General features: G+C 48.7%; 1 protein-coding gene across 5 annotated transcripts in view; it reads left to right on the plus strand.

The window, feature by feature from the left end:
- The window catches only part of BICDL1 (BICD family like cargo adaptor 1), a 104,642-nt gene that overhangs the window by 80,490 nt on the left and 8,085 nt on the right, over nucleotides 1–16,067 (plus strand). For 3 of the 5 annotated variants that reach the window (XR_008422143.1, XM_053902096.1, XM_019467293.2), the window contains exons 4-8: nucleotides 1,135–1,281; nucleotides 7,319–7,498; nucleotides 8,098–8,316; nucleotides 9,370–9,513; nucleotides 15,068–15,198. Coding sequence is in view for 4 of the 5 variants with exons in the window: in XM_053902096.1 (XP_053758071.1) it covers nucleotides 1,135–1,281; nucleotides 7,319–7,498; nucleotides 8,098–8,316; nucleotides 9,370–9,513; nucleotides 15,068–15,198 (821 nt within the window). In the remaining variant the exon portion in view is untranslated. The remainder of the gene's footprint in view (nucleotides 1–1,134; nucleotides 1,282–7,318; nucleotides 7,499–8,097; nucleotides 8,317–9,369; nucleotides 9,514–15,067; nucleotides 15,199–16,067) is intronic. The other 2 variants (XM_053902097.1, XM_019467295.2) reach the window with 1 other exon arrangement.

Consider the following 16,067-nt stretch of genomic DNA (forward strand, 5'->3'; position numbering starts at 1 on the left):
GAGAACCTCAGACGCATCAGACATTCATTTTCAAATCTCCCCAGGAAAGGGTAGGAGGTTGGTTCTCTTAATAGATTGTTCTCCAGGCCAAACTGGAGAGCACAGAGAACATCTTAATCATGTTGGGAGCAAGAAGCTGGTTGAGAGATCAATCCAGCAGGGACCTGATAAATAGGAGGAGCCAGGAGGCCCTGCACAACTTGGGAAGGCTTCTGTAGCCCGTTAGCCCGGGCAGTTTCTCGGGGTGAAGCATTGCCGGCCTTGTGGAGCCCCAGCACACCTACTGAGCCTACACACCTTGAGGCCAGAAGACTTGGCATCTCTTTCCTCTTATCCTTTATTTTCTTACTGACATTGAAGAGACTAGACAGACCTTCCTGAAAGCAGATTTATATCTCTTGAGGCTGGCTGGAGACACAGTGTACAAGCATACCAGTCTGTTTAATAAGAGGAGCGAAATTGCTTCTAGTCACAATTTACTTGCTCGGGCACAACGACACTTTGAGTAAAATCAGTTACTCATTTTGTGTCGTGTCCTGCTCCTTCCCAGGACACAGACTGATGCAGGCACTGCTTTGCCTTCTGTACCCCACCAACTCCCCCATTAATTCGGGGCACCAGGTCTGAGCTGCGACCTCTAGAGCCAGGTCTGTTAGCTGTGGGGGGAAGTACAGAAGAGAGCTGTGAAGTATGAGAATACAGCAGCTCACTGGGCTGTCTCGGGCATTTTCTTGTGCTTATGACTTGAGAAGGAAGAATGGAACCATGGGTTAGGCTCCACTCCCCCAGAAATTGTGGGGTTGAGGTAAAGTCATGGGCAGGCAAGGTGGAGCCCTTCTCTGTCTTATCTGTGGAATTTCCAGAACACTGACCCTTCCCTTCCTCTTCCTGGCATCCCACATTCCAGCTTCCCCAAAGTTCATCTCCCACCCCTTCCCAGACACGTTTCTAGAAGGGAGGGGTTTTCTCTTCATCTTGGGAGTTCACAGCTGTTCTCTCAAAGATGGGGGCACCAGGCCCCTGGGCAGAGCACTTGGAGAGACATAGGCCTTCATGTTTGGGGTCAGTTCCTCCCTTCCTACTCATCAGCCTGGGTGTAACTGCACACCACCCTGTGACTCTCCACCCTTTCAGATCAAAATGCTGTCGGATCGGAAACGGGAGCTAGAGCATCGTCTCAGTGCCACCTTAGAGGAAAACGACCTGCTCCAGGGGACTGTGGAGGAGCTACAGGACCGGGTGCTGATCCTGGAGAGGCAAGGCCATGACAAAGACCTCCAGGTACTGAGGCAGAGAAGCTGTCCTGTAGAACTAGGGCCAGGTGAAAGGGGCACTTAGCTGCCCAGCCAGAAGGAAAGCTGGGAGGCCAGTGCCACTGTGGGGTTCAGGAGAGGGGAAAGCCGAGCTCTCTGTTGGCCCTGTTGGAGTTCTCCTTGAGTGCTCACCAACTTGGCCAGCCTGGCTCTGCTGAAGACAAATGCATTGCTACCCACAGGTTACCCTTCCAATATGTTCTGAGCCACTGGCCTCTGGAGCAGTTTCAGAGAGTTCTTTCTGGACTATTAACATGACTGGAACTTGGGGAGTGTCATTCTGCCTCCTAGGGTTTGTGAAATCTGCTAGAGATTTCAGAGGGAGCCTGTGACTTTCTGTACTTGGCTCTCAATGCTCTCTGCTGCTGCTTTCCCAGACTGATGCATTTAGTTGGCTTGCACTGAGCAGAAATCAAGAAGCTGCCCACTGAACACAGCAAGACTTACATCCTTCTTCCAGCAGTTGCTAGAAAAGGCATAGGCCAACCCCCTTTGTGAGCCTAATTGGCCTCTTTTTTCTTCCTAAAGGAAATTGCTTCATGTTCGTATTTGTCCTTATTTGGGACCTGCCACCAGTCCTCAGCTGAATCCCCAGGCTCACACTTGACAACCCCCTAAACAAAAAAGACAATCGCTGCTGGCCTCTACAGAAATAGAGTGTAACACCTGCTGCGAAGAAAGCTTTGCCACACTGGCCTAGGAGCACCTGGGGCCAGTGGCTAAGAGCATGTTTCTCCCCCTTGGACATCCTCTGAGTGCCAGCGAGTGGGGGGGATGGCGACAGAGTTGTTGGTGTGGAGGCGGTCAGCCAGGTGTGCTGAAGCACCAGGCAGGTCCCTCCCCCAAAGACCAGGCTGTGGCAGACCCCACTGGGCTCGGGGGTCAGCTGGTGAGGAAAGCTCTAGGACATGGGATAAGGAAACATCTTAGGCTGATATCACTTGTTATTGACACCATCAGCTAAGCTGCCGTCTGAGTGATTAACCTCTTCGAGCACAAATGAGCAGTTTATGACCCTCCACGTTTTTTCCCATAAATGTCAATTAGAAAATGGTGCTGGTGAAAGCCTCACAGCCATTTTCAAGATGGAAAGGAGTTTGCTCATCTTCTAAGGTGGATGATGATAATAGTGGTGAACACCTGTATACTTTATAGGGAACAGAGTGCTTTTGCATACATTCTAAAACTGAGGCTTAGGAAAAAGTGAATCATTTACCAAAGTAATCCTTGGTCGAATTAAAAACAGAGCCCCCCACGTCTGCTTCATGTAATTCTCATTGACAGCGTCTAGCACATTCCATGCCTCTGCAGGTCAGTGTTTCACCAGAATTTCTGACCCTGTCAAGCACTCTGCTGAGGAGGGTTGCTGAGGTAGAGTGTGGAGGAGAAGGCAAAGAAACACAGAAGAATGGGGAAGTGACCCCTGCCCAAAGGACACTTTCATTCAGTCTAGCTGGAATTCACAGATGAGAAGTCCGTTATTTCGAATCAAGAACTGGGGACCTCAGGACAGGGAAGAACGGGACCAGCACGCTCCATCTAGTACCTGGCTCGCACAGTGGGCTGTGTGCTGTCCAGCAGCAAGAGCCCCACGTCACACACACTCACGTCCTCAATGTCTGCACATCCACTGTCTTTCCATTGGGCCACTCACCCCATGGCCTATATATCACATCAGGCAGTTCACACTTTGATTTGGAAAATCTGCTTTTATGGGCTGAATTCTTATCTTTCCCACCTTTTTGTGATTTTTTTTCCTTTAGCTCATAGGAGATTCTCCTTAAGCTGCTGCTAATTACCAGTGTTTTCCAGAAAGCCCTTTCTGTTGCTAACATAGCCTGTACTGATACAGAAATAAGAATTCCAGCTCACTCAGATAGTAGTTGAGAGGTCCTAAATCAGACTTGCAAAATATAGAGTCGATGGCTTTGGAATGTATATAATTCCACGATTTTAATCCTTTGTTTCAGATAAAGGACAAAAGGAAGTCTAAGTAGGCAGGGCAACAGGCCTGCACAGCCAGGGTAGCCCCGCTTTAATCTGGTTCACTATCTAGTTGGGGTTCTACTGCCTAACAATGATTTTTTAAACCACTGATTAAATCCAACCGTCTTTTCTTTTTCAGGCTGAGAATAGGGATAAAAATTATTTTTGGAATGCCCAGTAAGTTGAAAAATTGGGCATTTTGCTAAACTCTTAATACCCAGTAAAGTATTCTGTCTGTCCTTCTCTGATTTATACCTACATGGGCATCTTACAGATGTGTGCAGGGACCTTGTCCCAGTGAGTAGGTGGATTTCATCATCGGGAAGCGTAGGCTCCACTCACTGTGGGGTGACCCAGGAGCAGGTGGCCTGCAGTGTAGACCTTGCTCTGACACTTAACATCATACCATCTTCGTTCCCTCAGTGTGAAACAAGAGAGCGCTCCCACTTCTGCCACCTCTGGTGGCATGAGTGTCATAAGCTCAGTGTGCTGTACAACAAGGATTTGGTGTCTTCCTTGTTGATAGATATATATTTAGTGACATCTTTCTTATATAAAGGATGATATTCCTTATTTTAGAGGTTTCTTATATTTAAGCCTCCTCTGATGTGTTGTTTTCTGCATATGTTTCTGGACCAGTTATTGACCAGATAGGGCAGACCTGTCCTGGTCTTTGATTCTCTTGCTGTTATAATTAATTAAGCACCCTCAAGTGCGCATGAGTAATTGAACTAATTTTGTCCAGTGCATAAGAACTTGTTCTTGTCTGTGCTGAACTTCTCCTGCTGAGATGTATGTGGAGTTACCTAGAAAATAATTGTAAAGCATTTTGCCAACTTAGTATGCCATTTGTAATTGTGCCAAATGCTTCTTAGGAATGTCCTTTTTCTTTCTTTTTTTTTTTTTAACCCTAATTTCTTCTTTCTGAGTTTTCTCAATACTGGGGCTGGAGGAGTTCCCACTGGACCAGCAGGTATTGCTGATGCATGGGAACCACGCAGAGCAGACTTGCCAGGGCCTTTTTCACTCTCTTAGCAGCCAGGCACCGGCTCTTCTGAGTTAAGGCTCTTCTGAGTCAAGATACTGGTGCTGTTAGCCAACCACGGTCTGCTCCCAACCAGCAGAGGTGAAGCCCTAGGGCATCTAAAGGATCCGCGTGGATGCTCTGAGAGGCAGCCTCCTCCATTCATGAGAACTGCAGAGCTCCGAGTTGCCACCACTGCTGCTCAGTGTCTGCATCTCTGCAGGAGCCACGGCTTACCTGGCCTGCAATCTGCAACAGACAGGACAGTGTCTGCTCTATTTTTAACGAACGGGGGTGACCCCAGAAATTCTAATGAAAGGATAAATTAGTTACATTTAAATCCCAGGACATTCTTTCCCCATCCCCAACTTCCAAAAAATCTTTTACAAGGGAGGGATGGGCAATCCACAAATACAAGAGCAGGAGACATTGCTCCTGTGCAGGTGTAGTATGCAGACAAGTGCAAACAGATGAAGGTTCTACGGGCAGGGCCTGTGTGTTAAAAGCCAAGTGTAGTGGTGGAGTGCACTAGTAGAGCATGGCATTTAGCAGCCATGGTGGAGTCGTGTCTTACCTCCAGCAAGAGGAACCTCACCGGGTAGCGGTACCCTGCTTGGACTCCACGAGAAAGGGGCCACAGAGTACGCCGAGAGGGGTGAAGTAGCGGCAGCAAGAGAAGGAAGGAGCCCTGGCTGTAAGCCATGAAAACTACATTGCTGTCCTCTCCACCACTGGCATCCCTCTCCTTCTCTGAGCCTTACACGCTGTGTAAGGCTCTTCCCAGGCCTGGGGCTTTACCTGTAAACTGTGAGGTATGACAGAAAATAGCAGAGACCGCTTTTCTCCTGGGTTTGGGAATTCTTGGTATTTCTACTCACATATTTTTCCAAATCCGATCCCCAGTGTCTTTCCAGACCCTTTCCCCTTCATTTGTTTTTTCATTAAAATACGACATACATACAGCAAAACATAAAAATCCTAAGTGGACAGCCCAGTGAATTTTTACAGATATATACCCCCATGGAGCACCTGCATGGCTCAGTCCGTTGAGCATCCACCTCTGGTTCAAGTCATGATCTCATGGTTCATGAGTTCGAGTCCCACATTGGGCTCATTGCTGTCAGCACAGAGTCCTCTTCTGATCTTCTGTCCCCCTCTCTCTCTGCCTTTCCCCTGCTTGTGCTCTCTCTCTCTCAAAAATAAATCAAGCATTAAAATACATACATATATGTATATACATATATATATGTGTGTGTGTATGTATGTGTGTGATATATATATCCCCGTGTAACACCCCCCAGATGAAGATAAAGCCCATTATCTGTATCCTACAGGCCTCCCTCTTGCCCTTCCTGGTCAGTATCTGACACTTGGTCAAAAGCAGACCTCTCTTCCACTTGCATCTCTTGTATCTGGAGGAAGGTTTAGAACTTTCGTACTTGAATTACACATTATATATTGTTTAATGTCAGGCTTTTGCTTGACGTATTATGTCTATGAAATTCATCCACATTATGGCATATGGTAGCAGTGTGTTCTTTTCTCACTGCTGTGTAGTATTCTAGTATGTGACTGTCTCTCTCCGTTCTATATTGGCATTTGGATTGTTTCCCCATTTGTGGCTCTTTAAGATTATTTTATTTTTTCAAATGTTTGTCTATTTTTGAGAGACAAAGAGGTAGAGAGCAAACAGAGGAGGGGCAGAGAGAGAGGGAGACAGAATTCCAAGCTTAACCGACTGAGCCACCCAGGCACCCTGCCCCCGTTTGTGGCTCTGAAGGAAGAAGGCTGCTATAGACCTCTTGTGTGTCTTCTGGGCACATGTACAGCCATTTGTGTTGGGTCTGCACCTAGAAGTGGAACAGCTGGGTCATGGGACAGCTGTGTATTTCACTCAGTAGAAATTGCCCTACAGTTTCTCAGAGTGATTGTATATCTTCACTCCCAACAGCAGTGAAAGTCCTGGGTGTTCCACATCCTCATCAATACTTGGTATCATTATTATTTTGTGGCGGGTTTTTATTTTAGGTATTCTGGTGAGCATCTAATGGTACCTTACTTTGTATGCCTTTATATGTGTGTGTGTTTAGTTTTTTAATATGGGGAATTTCGGACATTCAAAAATAGGATAGTGTGATGATGCCCCAGTGTACCCCACTGCCAGCGATACAAACCAGTGAGCCCCAGTCAGTCCTGCCCCACATTCATTACATCTTCTTGATTCTCTCTCATACTATTTTGAAGTAAATCCGCAAATTTTTATAATTTCATCTGTAAACAAAGACTACCTCTAAATGATAACTTAAAAAAACACAGCCACAGGACTAGTATACCTAAGGGGAAAACAGCAGTATTTTCTTAATTTCAAATACCCAGTGTTCAAATTCGTAACTGCCTCATAAATGTCCCAGTTGCTCCTCACATTTTTTACTTGAATCAAGATGCAAGTTAAAATAGGCCTACACACTACAGTTGGTTGATATGTCTCTCAAGTCTCCTTTTAACCTATAGGTTCCAGACCTTTATCTTTTTTTTCTTAAAATATACATCGTAAAGGGGCGCCTGGGTGGCTCAGTCGGTTAAGCGTCCGACTTCGGCTCAGGTCACGATCTCACAGTCCATGAGTTCAAGCCCCGCATCGGGCTCTGGGCTGACGGCTCAGAGCCTGGAGCCTGCTTCGGATTCTGTGTCTCCCTCTCTCTCTGGCCCTCCCCTGCTCACACTCTGTCTCACTCTCTCTCTTAAAAATAAATATTAAAAAAAATTTTTTTTTAATATACATCGTAAAGAAGCTGAGCTGTTTGTCCTGTAGAATTTCCCAAATCTGGAGTTTACTGCCTGCACACCCCTGATGTAATCTAGCATGTTCTTCTCTCCTCTGTATTTTTCTGTAAATTGGTGGTTGGACCTAGAAGTGTGATCAGGTTTCGGGGCAGTTTTTCTCATTTGTTTGTGGTCGGGGAACCCTCACTACCTTTTGCTGTCTCTTTGAAAGCTGCACCAAAGCCAGCTGGAGCTCCAGGAGGTGCGGCTCTCCTACCGACAGCTGCAGGTGAAGGTGGAGGAGCTCACCGAGGAGAGGAGCCTGCAGAGCTCTGCCGCCACCAGCACGTCCCTCCTGTCCGAGATCGAACAGAGCATGGAGGCTGAGGAACTGGAGCAAGAGAGAGAACAGGTGCTGATGCCCCATCGGTCCAGCACACGAGATTGCCTGGGGACTTCAGGAGCCCGTCAGCCCTCCCTTGTCCAGTTCCTATGGTTCCAGCTCCAGCCTGGCAAGGGTCTGTGGCCCTGCGCCTGTGTGAGCCCAGGCCTGCTGGCTGGAGCTGTCATGAAGCAGGCCCTGACCGGAGCGTGTCCCTGGCTCACTGTTACCCAGTGCCTCTTAGGAAATGCTTGTCGGCTAATCCTCAGCCTCATGCCTCTTGCATTGACTGGGCTCTAGAACATTCATGATCCATCCAGTTGGCTTTTTTTCATTCTCCTCACAACCACTCACTCCCCTAATCATGATTCCCACCACAGTATCCGACTGTATAGAGAAATGGGAGATGGGTAGAGGGCTGGAGAGTTAAGAACTGGGAGTCCGTATAGACGTACTAGGCCCAGCATAAGTATCCATAGTTCTTGGGACAGGTGATTTAAAAAAGAAAAAGTCTTTCTGCCAGAACTAGACTCTTGAGTGTCAGCATGTTGGGTTCCTACGCTAGGACGAGCTGAGTGGGGGCGGTCCTCCCTAGAGCCCATAATCAGGAACAATTCTCTGTGGGGCAGCTGAGACTGCAGCTCTGGGAGGCCTACTGCCAGGTCCGCTATCTCTGCTCACACCTCCGGGGGAACGACAGCGCTGACTCGGCCGTCTCCACGGACTCCTCGATGGACGAGTCTTCGGAAACCTCATCTGCCAAGGACGTGCCAGCCGGCAGCTTGCGCACGGCCCTCAGTGAGCTCAAGAGACTGATACAGAGTATTGTGGATGGCATGGAGCCCACGGTAAGCGGCTGGGCCGAGAAGCTCCCCACCCCACAGGACCCGGCTAGTGGGAGGTTGAAAGCAAGCACAGGGGATGAGGTTAACCCCAGAAGTGGAACCTTAAAGAGTCTGTAGCAACTTTGAGCCCTTACTGTTTGAGAGGTCTGTGTGCTGGTGATCGAGCAGAGGGGCGGCGTCCAGGAATGGAAGTTCCAGAGTGCTCTTCCTGCAGACACTGGTGTATAAGTGGAGTCCTTTTTCCACATGGTTAAATCCAGGCCATGGTGGCCTCCAGTTCAAGGGCTTTCCTTAAAAGTTTTGGATGTAGAAATTTGAATCCCGGTGAAAACTGCAAGTTATTTTTCTGTAGCTCATTGGTCCTCGTGATGGGGTTAGCTGAGAATAGGCAAACTGTCCAGACTGGAAGCCTCTGCTGAAAGGATACAAGGGAGCACGGAACGATGAGAAGATCAGCAAGGGCCTTTTAGAATTCCAGATGTGGCTCCTCTTGTGGAGATGAGGAGTGTTCCTATGGGCTTCCTGGGCAGACTGGCGTTTCTTCCAGCTTCGTGACAGATTTCCATTCACACCCCCGGCTCTCAGGCAGTTGTTTCACTTCGAGTTCCATCCTCCTACAGAATAGTTAACGTCTTTCTACCCATATTACATGAAGTCATGAAAGGGTGGTTGTCCTTACCTGAACATGTCGTGTTGGTGTGTGGAAGGTACTGTACTGTGGAGGCTGGGTCACTGGGGGAAGGGAGAGGTCAGAGGGAGGTGTGCTGTTCATGCGACTTCCCTGAAGCCTGAAACAAAAATAAATGTCTAGCTAATGTTTGCAGATCAAAATTGGGCAAGAGAATCTCTCTCCTCTAACTCTGTCTTCCCTCCTTTGTCTCCTCTTTTCTCTGCCTGTCTCTCCCTCCACTTCTCCACCCCATCTCCTCTATCCTGCTCTCCCCCAAACTGATCCATCCCTCCCGTCTCACTTCCCCCTCTCTCCCACTAACCATCTCACCACACCCGCCCCTGCTCTCACCATCTCTGTGGTTGGTGGCTCTCTTTGGCTGTCAGAGCTCCCGGAGAATTGATGATGACTCCTTAGAAGAACAGATAAGGCAGACCAGTGAGGACTCAAGAGCCCTAAGGGAACTCATGGAGGGAGAGAGGGGTAAACTGAGGCAAAGCCTAGAGGAGCTGCAGCAACTCCACAGTCAGGTGAGCACCCCCATCCTCGGTCCAGTGCAGGGAATGTACCGGTGACCCCTCCCCCACAAGACTCTCTTGAGACCCTCGTGAGTTTCCCTCTCTCACGTCTCAGAAGTGGCTCTGCTCTCACAGATTCTCAGAGGACAGTGACCTGAAGTTGAGGTGAGCTCAAGAGAAGAGCACGGCCCTCTGGTTTAGCCCAAAGTAAAATTGTTAGGGATAAGAATAGCTGACCCTCCATTTCCTCCGGCGACATGCTGCCTTCCACAGAGCCCATATTATCTGGTGGATTCTGACAGTTTAAAGTGCCACAGCTCTCAGGACATTCACGGATGTTTTTCCAGCAGCTTCTGAGCAGGGAAGTTTGCAAACCAAGGAGCAATTGATCTTTGCAGGCCTGTTCTCTCTTTGTAATGCCATCACCTCCGCCAGCCTGTTTTTCAGCTTTACAAGCACTTACTGCTGCCCTTGCTGTTCCTTTCCTGTTTGATCATGACTTTATCTCTTGAGAATCCTGGAGAAGGGCGTCTGTATTCCGATCTGAAAAGTTTTAAAAGGCTTAGGAGCAACCCCACCCAGAAAGGAGCTTCTAAATTCTATCCTAGGAGGTAAATGAGGCCCTTCCTTTTGACAGGGTTACGTGTAGTGTGCTGTCCCACTTGGGAGGGGGGGCACCAAACAGGTAGCATTTTAAACCCTGCCCCCACCCAGCCTGCCCCCTTCCTCCCTTGTCCAAAGCTGGTGGTCCCTTCCTGCTGCACCTGTTGCTGAGAGATGGAAGGTAAACCTGGCGTTTGTTTCAGTCCGTAGTTATTAAATTTAAAAGACCCTATAGAAATAAACTCTTTTGGGGGTTCATGCCCATTAGATTTCCTAATATAAATCTCTTCGAAGATGTTGGGAGCCCCACCTGCAGCTATTGCTGTACTCTTCTTTCTGGGAGTGACCAGATAGCGAGGACAGAAAGATGCTATGAAAATGGTAGCTCATTTCTGGCCAAGCCCTAAAGAATGGGATTGAGCCGCCAAAGACATTCTCATGCCTAAAACCTGAGTCCCTCAGGCAGTCGTTTGGCCAGGGAGGAGTTCAGACCTAGCACAGGTCTTCACACTGTAAGAATACAAACAGGACAAAGTGGATCTGAAAACTCTTAGGGTTAATAAAAGTTTTGTTTACTTTAAAGCCTATTTAAATTTCTGTGGGGGTGTTCTGCTTATCAGCTCTTTGATATTGCCTGGGTTTTTTTGTTTTGTTGCTTCTCAGAATTACAAAACTAGAAACAGCAGAAGGCATTATTCAGAAGCATAAGCAAGGTGCAGGTTGCTGAGGGTCTGGATGCAACTATTTCCGGACTTATCTCCTCCACCAGGGAATCTTCCTTAAAAGTTCAGCTGATAAGTGGTTTATGCCAGATAACCCATCAAGCAGATAGTTACACTCAGTCCCATGGGGTTAGAATTGGGCCTCTTGAATGGCTCATCTCTCCCCAGAAGCGTAGTCAAAGCAGCAGATCTCTTAGCCAAACCACACCCATCCAAAGCCATCCCATGGAAGCAACACTGACCTCCCGAGGCAGTGGGCGGGATGCAGACTGGATTCCAGAATGCCAGTAGAAATGGTAGCCAGCACAGCGGGCACAACATTCCTCATGCAGTTGGTGGGGCAGCTACCGAGCACGGACCGTGTGCCACTGCTGCACTAGACCCTGACAAACACAGAATGAACAGGACAGCACTCCTGCGCTCCGCAGCCTCTCCTGGAATTGTGAGAAGAGTCAGACCAGCTCTGTACCCTGCCGTGGGGGTGTGGGGGGAGTGGGGGGGGGGATGACGGGGGTGGGAGGGGGGCGTGGAGGCAGAGTCCCAACAAGGTAATGCAAAACCAAAATTCCAGCAGGCAGCTCCTAGACTAGGGTGAGACCTCAGCCAGGGGCTGATCCAGCCTCCCAGCCCACTGCATTCCTACCAGAGAGTATGCTTTTTCCTCCTGGAGACTGGGCCAGAGGTAAAAAATGTGGGACCTGGAAGATGAAGTGATCTGACCCTCAGAAGCCTATCCAATTTTTAAAAGGGAGTCCAGGTTTCATTTAATTCATAATTGTGTTTGAGACCAGAATCCATAACCAGACTGCCCCACACCCTTGCGCAGTGGAGAGCCCCTTCCCCACGGCTTTTCCGGCTCCTGTTTCACCAGGGCTGACTGGGGTCTGGACGGCTGCTGAGAGGCAGGGAGGACCTTCAGAGCAATATAAAAAACAGTTATCTGTGGAGCCCCTCTGCCGATTCTCAAGCCAGTAAACCAGGCTGTGGGAGGTGCAATAAGAAACAGTCCCAGTCCTGTGTTTGGCTCCTTTATAGGGCCTGACAGGAGCGCTGGCCAGTTACTCCAGAAAGGGCATGAAAGCACAGTGGAGCATGTAGTGGGAACACAAGGCCTTCGCTAATGAAATCTTGGTGACCCTCCTCTGTGAAATCTCCCTGTGTTCTCTCTCCTCCATCTTTCTAGCCACTGCCCTATTTCAGACCTTCACTCTTTCACACCCCAGCTTTGGTCGTATTTCCCCCAGCCCACTTAACCTCCACAGGATTTGGATTGATCTTCCTGAAGCACAGCTTGAAATGAAATACCCTTACAAGTTTTGGATTGACTTCCTATCATTAAGTAGTGGGAAGCCTCTAACCCTCATGGCCCCCACAGTCTGGCTGCATTCTGGCCGTTTAGCCTCTTTTCCTGTTGTTTCCATCTCCCCTCCTTTGTTTTAGCAGAATTGAACATGGGCTATGATAGGGCATGGCACACACTCCCTGTGCCTTCCTCACATCTGGGCCTTTTCCCCGGCCCTTTGCCTCTGTCCAGAAGATTCTCCCTGCCACCTGTACATATCAGCCCTACTCAGCCTTCAGGCCTCACTTCCTCCTTCAAACTCTTTTGGTTCCCTCCCTCCTGGAGCCCCCGGCCCTGCTTTCTCATGGTTCTCTCATTCAACAGCTCATCTTCCCAGTCAAACCTTAGACCCCCACGAGGACAAGCTTGAGGTCCGACTTCTCTTTGTCTTTTCCTAAAGCAAATAATTATTGAATGAAGGGGCAAATAAAGCCCTAGATGTAGGACTTCAAGATGTTTTCCTTGATCCTGTTCAATCGTGAGGACACTACCTTATGTGGGAAAAGTGGATTTAGGGGTGGCTATAACCTAAGTCAGTGTATAAACAAGCCAGGTTAGTCCTCATGACGACCATCAGCGAGGAGGTTCGCACTGGTGCAGAGAAGAGGAAGGAGGAGAGCTTACCGCCAGGCACCGAGCTTGGTCCCTGATGTCATTAATCTCATTTGATCCTCACAACAACTTGATGATGGAACTACTTATTTTTACTCCTGCTTTTTATGAACAGTGTGGGCAGCTCAAAGAAGGTAAGTCCCTTGTTGTTTCTGAGGCAGATAGCTGATGGTCCTACCTTAACCAAGTTTTCCAGACCAAAGCAAAAAGCTCTTGTGGACTTTTATCTGGAGCATATTAAATGTTGGCATTTCCTGCCTAGCATGTAGTTTTATCTGTAGCTTACTCAGCTTGTCTGGCCCACAGCCAACCCAAGGCCATGTTAGGGTTTATTTGGTCTGAGGAGGTCTGACTCTCTCTCTGCCAGGTACTTCCCGAGTCTTGAGTTCCTGGCCTACCAGGCTGCAGAACCTGCTAGTATGTAGGGTGAGGCTGGGTTTCTGACCAGCATCCTGTGGACTAGCTGCACCCTATGGCCTCTGCAGGTGCCCCAGCCTGTTCTTCCCCAGGGCTTCTAGCCCTGCTCACCACAACTGTCCCCACCACGAAAGCACAGAGCACCTGGTCCTGATGTTCCTCATCAGGCACCTAAGAGTACCAAATCCATTGCCCACAGTAACAGCGGACTGTCTGGTATGCCTCTTCACTGTTGAGGATCCTCTGATTTCTTCCTGAGTAGCTGATTTCCTCTTCCCTGGTAGCTGGCAAATCTGCCGTCTCAGTCTAGGGAGTCCGAAGCATCTCCAGGGAAGCTTGATCTTCAGGCTTGATCCTGGGGCCTTTGCTCAATTTCAGTCTGTCTGAAGATGATTAGGCCTGGGACTGGAGTAGGGGAGTACATTGAAATGGTAGCATCTGTCCCCTTGTGAGAGGGCTAGAGCTATATACATGGATCCTCCCTTCAAAAAATGTCCAAGTACGTGCAGTATTTAACAAGAGGGCGGGGCCAGTCATCCTGACTCCAGTCTGAGCTTACTGACTGGGAAGAAGGGGCTCACCCTTGCATTCATTCAACAAGTATTTACTGAGAGTTCTACCAAGCAGGATGTCCAGTTGCAAACAACAAAAACTCACTCTGCTTAACTTAAGCAGAGAGAGAGGGAGAGACTATATTGGAATTAGGTCTGATAGCTTATAGACTTGACAGGAAGGCTGGAGAACTGAGCTCCAAAACAGGAAGAAGCCATGGGAAGTGAGGCCACAGAAGGAATCTGCTGTCCATGTAATAATTTTACCCCTGGCCTGTGGCTTTGCCGACACCTCAAGGACTACAGTCCCAGGTGGGCTGTGTGATTGGCAAGTCTAGGTCACACACATATCCATGCCTGTGTACCTAGGAAATGATGTGTCTCTCCTCTTTTGGCTTCCTCAGTGGGGGGTGTATCCCCTGTCTTCCACCAAGACTCATGCAACCAGGAATGTCCCCCAGATAGGAAAGGATTTGGGATGATGACTAGCCAAAAATATGACAACTGTCCACTGCACAAGCAGTTTGGGATCAAGCACTGAACACAGGCTCTGAGATGCACAGATGAATAGGCTGTGCTTCCTGCTACTGCAGAGCTCTCGTGGGTAGGGTAAGCTGTGGTCACTGAGCGAGCCGCCAGGAAGGGCACGGTGCCACCAAAAGATGACTCCCAATGAATAGGCTGTGGGGCCATTCACTGAAGCATAGACCACAGAAAAGGTAGCAGGTTTAAAGTGAAAGATGATGACATCACATAGGTGTCTAAATTCCATCTGGCTTTGACCCGGGGAAGTTGAATGATCAGGCTGCCGCAAGTGCTGTCACAGAAATGGGAGCCAGGGCCCAGGCTTCGGGTCCAGCTGGGGTCCTGTGGATAGCAATGTTTCATGTTGAGTGCAACATGGCTGGAAACAAAACTTGAGTCCCTACCCCCAAAAATTTGTTTCCAAGCCCCGATGCATGTGTGGTCTTCATTAGTTCCCTGGGAGTGCCTTGTGGTGGAAGTGGCGGTGTGTGGTGGGCTGCCTATAAAGGGAATCTGGCATGCTGACTGCCTTCCAGGGCTGAATTTCATCCCCCACGCCCCCCCACCCCACCCGGCCCTGGCCAGTGGGCTCCAGCCTAGCATGCGGCATCCTTTCTCCAGAAGAGATGGGCCTCCCTCAGAGCCAGGGGCCGTGGAAGCTACATGCCCACACCACACACAGGCTCTGCACCTGCCTGGGGCTTCTTGTTCCTTTCTGTCTCTTTGAGGGAAACACTGCAGGCCAGGCCAGCAGCAATGATGTCACCACATCCATCCCTTTGGTCTCCTGTTAGGTGACACTGCTGAGTGTGGAGATGACTGCACTGAAGGAGGAGAGAGACCGACTCAGAGTGACGTCTGAGGACAAGGAACCAAAGGAGCAGCTTCAGAAGGCCATCAGGGACCGGGATGAGGCCATTGCGAAGTGAGTGGGCGTGGTGTGTTTAATTTTACTTGAATCACAAGCAACATGAGTATATGCTCAGTTTTAAAAGTTAAAGCATACAGAAGAATCCAAAAGTGAAAGTGTTTCCCTGCTACCCATCCTCACCCCCAGCGTCTTTCTTCTCCCCAGACAACACTACTGTTGGAAGCTGGGTATATGTTTTTTGCAGATCTTTTTCCTGTACATGTGCAAGTGTAGAGCAATACAGTGGTTTGGGCATTTTTAAGTATCCATGGGCTGATGCTCTACATGGCTTGTGTTTTTTTCCACTTAGATCTTAGTTTTCCAATTTCGTTATATGTGTCTACCTCAACTTCTTTATTTTGAGGGGTGTTGTTTTTATTATGGACATTTTCAAGCATACACAAAAGTAGAAACAAGTAAGATGAATCCCTAACTTCCTGCCTGTTGGTTTCAACCCCAATCAGCAGATGGCCAGTACTGTTTCATCTATATCCCCACCCACTTCGTCCACCACCACCCCCACTGGACTGTATGAAAGCACATCACAAGATACTTTAGCATCTCATCCATAAACACTTCCGTGTGGATCTCCACCAGAAAAAGACTTTCTGGGGCGTCTGGGTGGCTCAGTCGGTTGAATGTCCGACTCTGGATTTTGGTTCAGGTCATGATCTCACACTGGGCATGGGGCCCGCTTGGGATTCTCTCCTTCTCCCTCTCCCCTTTCCCTGCCGGTGTGCACTCATGTTCTGTCTGTCTCTTTCTCTCTCTCTCTCTCACACTCACTCACTCAAGAAAAAGACTTTCTGTAAAACACACAACCACAGTACAGTTGTCACACTTGAAAAAAACGTATCATTTGTCTCCTAGAGCTTTTCTGCATT

This window comes from Panthera pardus, unplaced genomic scaffold (genome assembly GCF_024362965.1).
Source record: "Panthera pardus isolate Hobbes unplaced genomic scaffold, ASM2436296v1 HiC_scaffold_15, whole genome shotgun sequence".
In the NCBI taxonomy this organism is placed as follows: domain Eukaryota; kingdom Metazoa; phylum Chordata; class Mammalia; order Carnivora; family Felidae; genus Panthera; species Panthera pardus.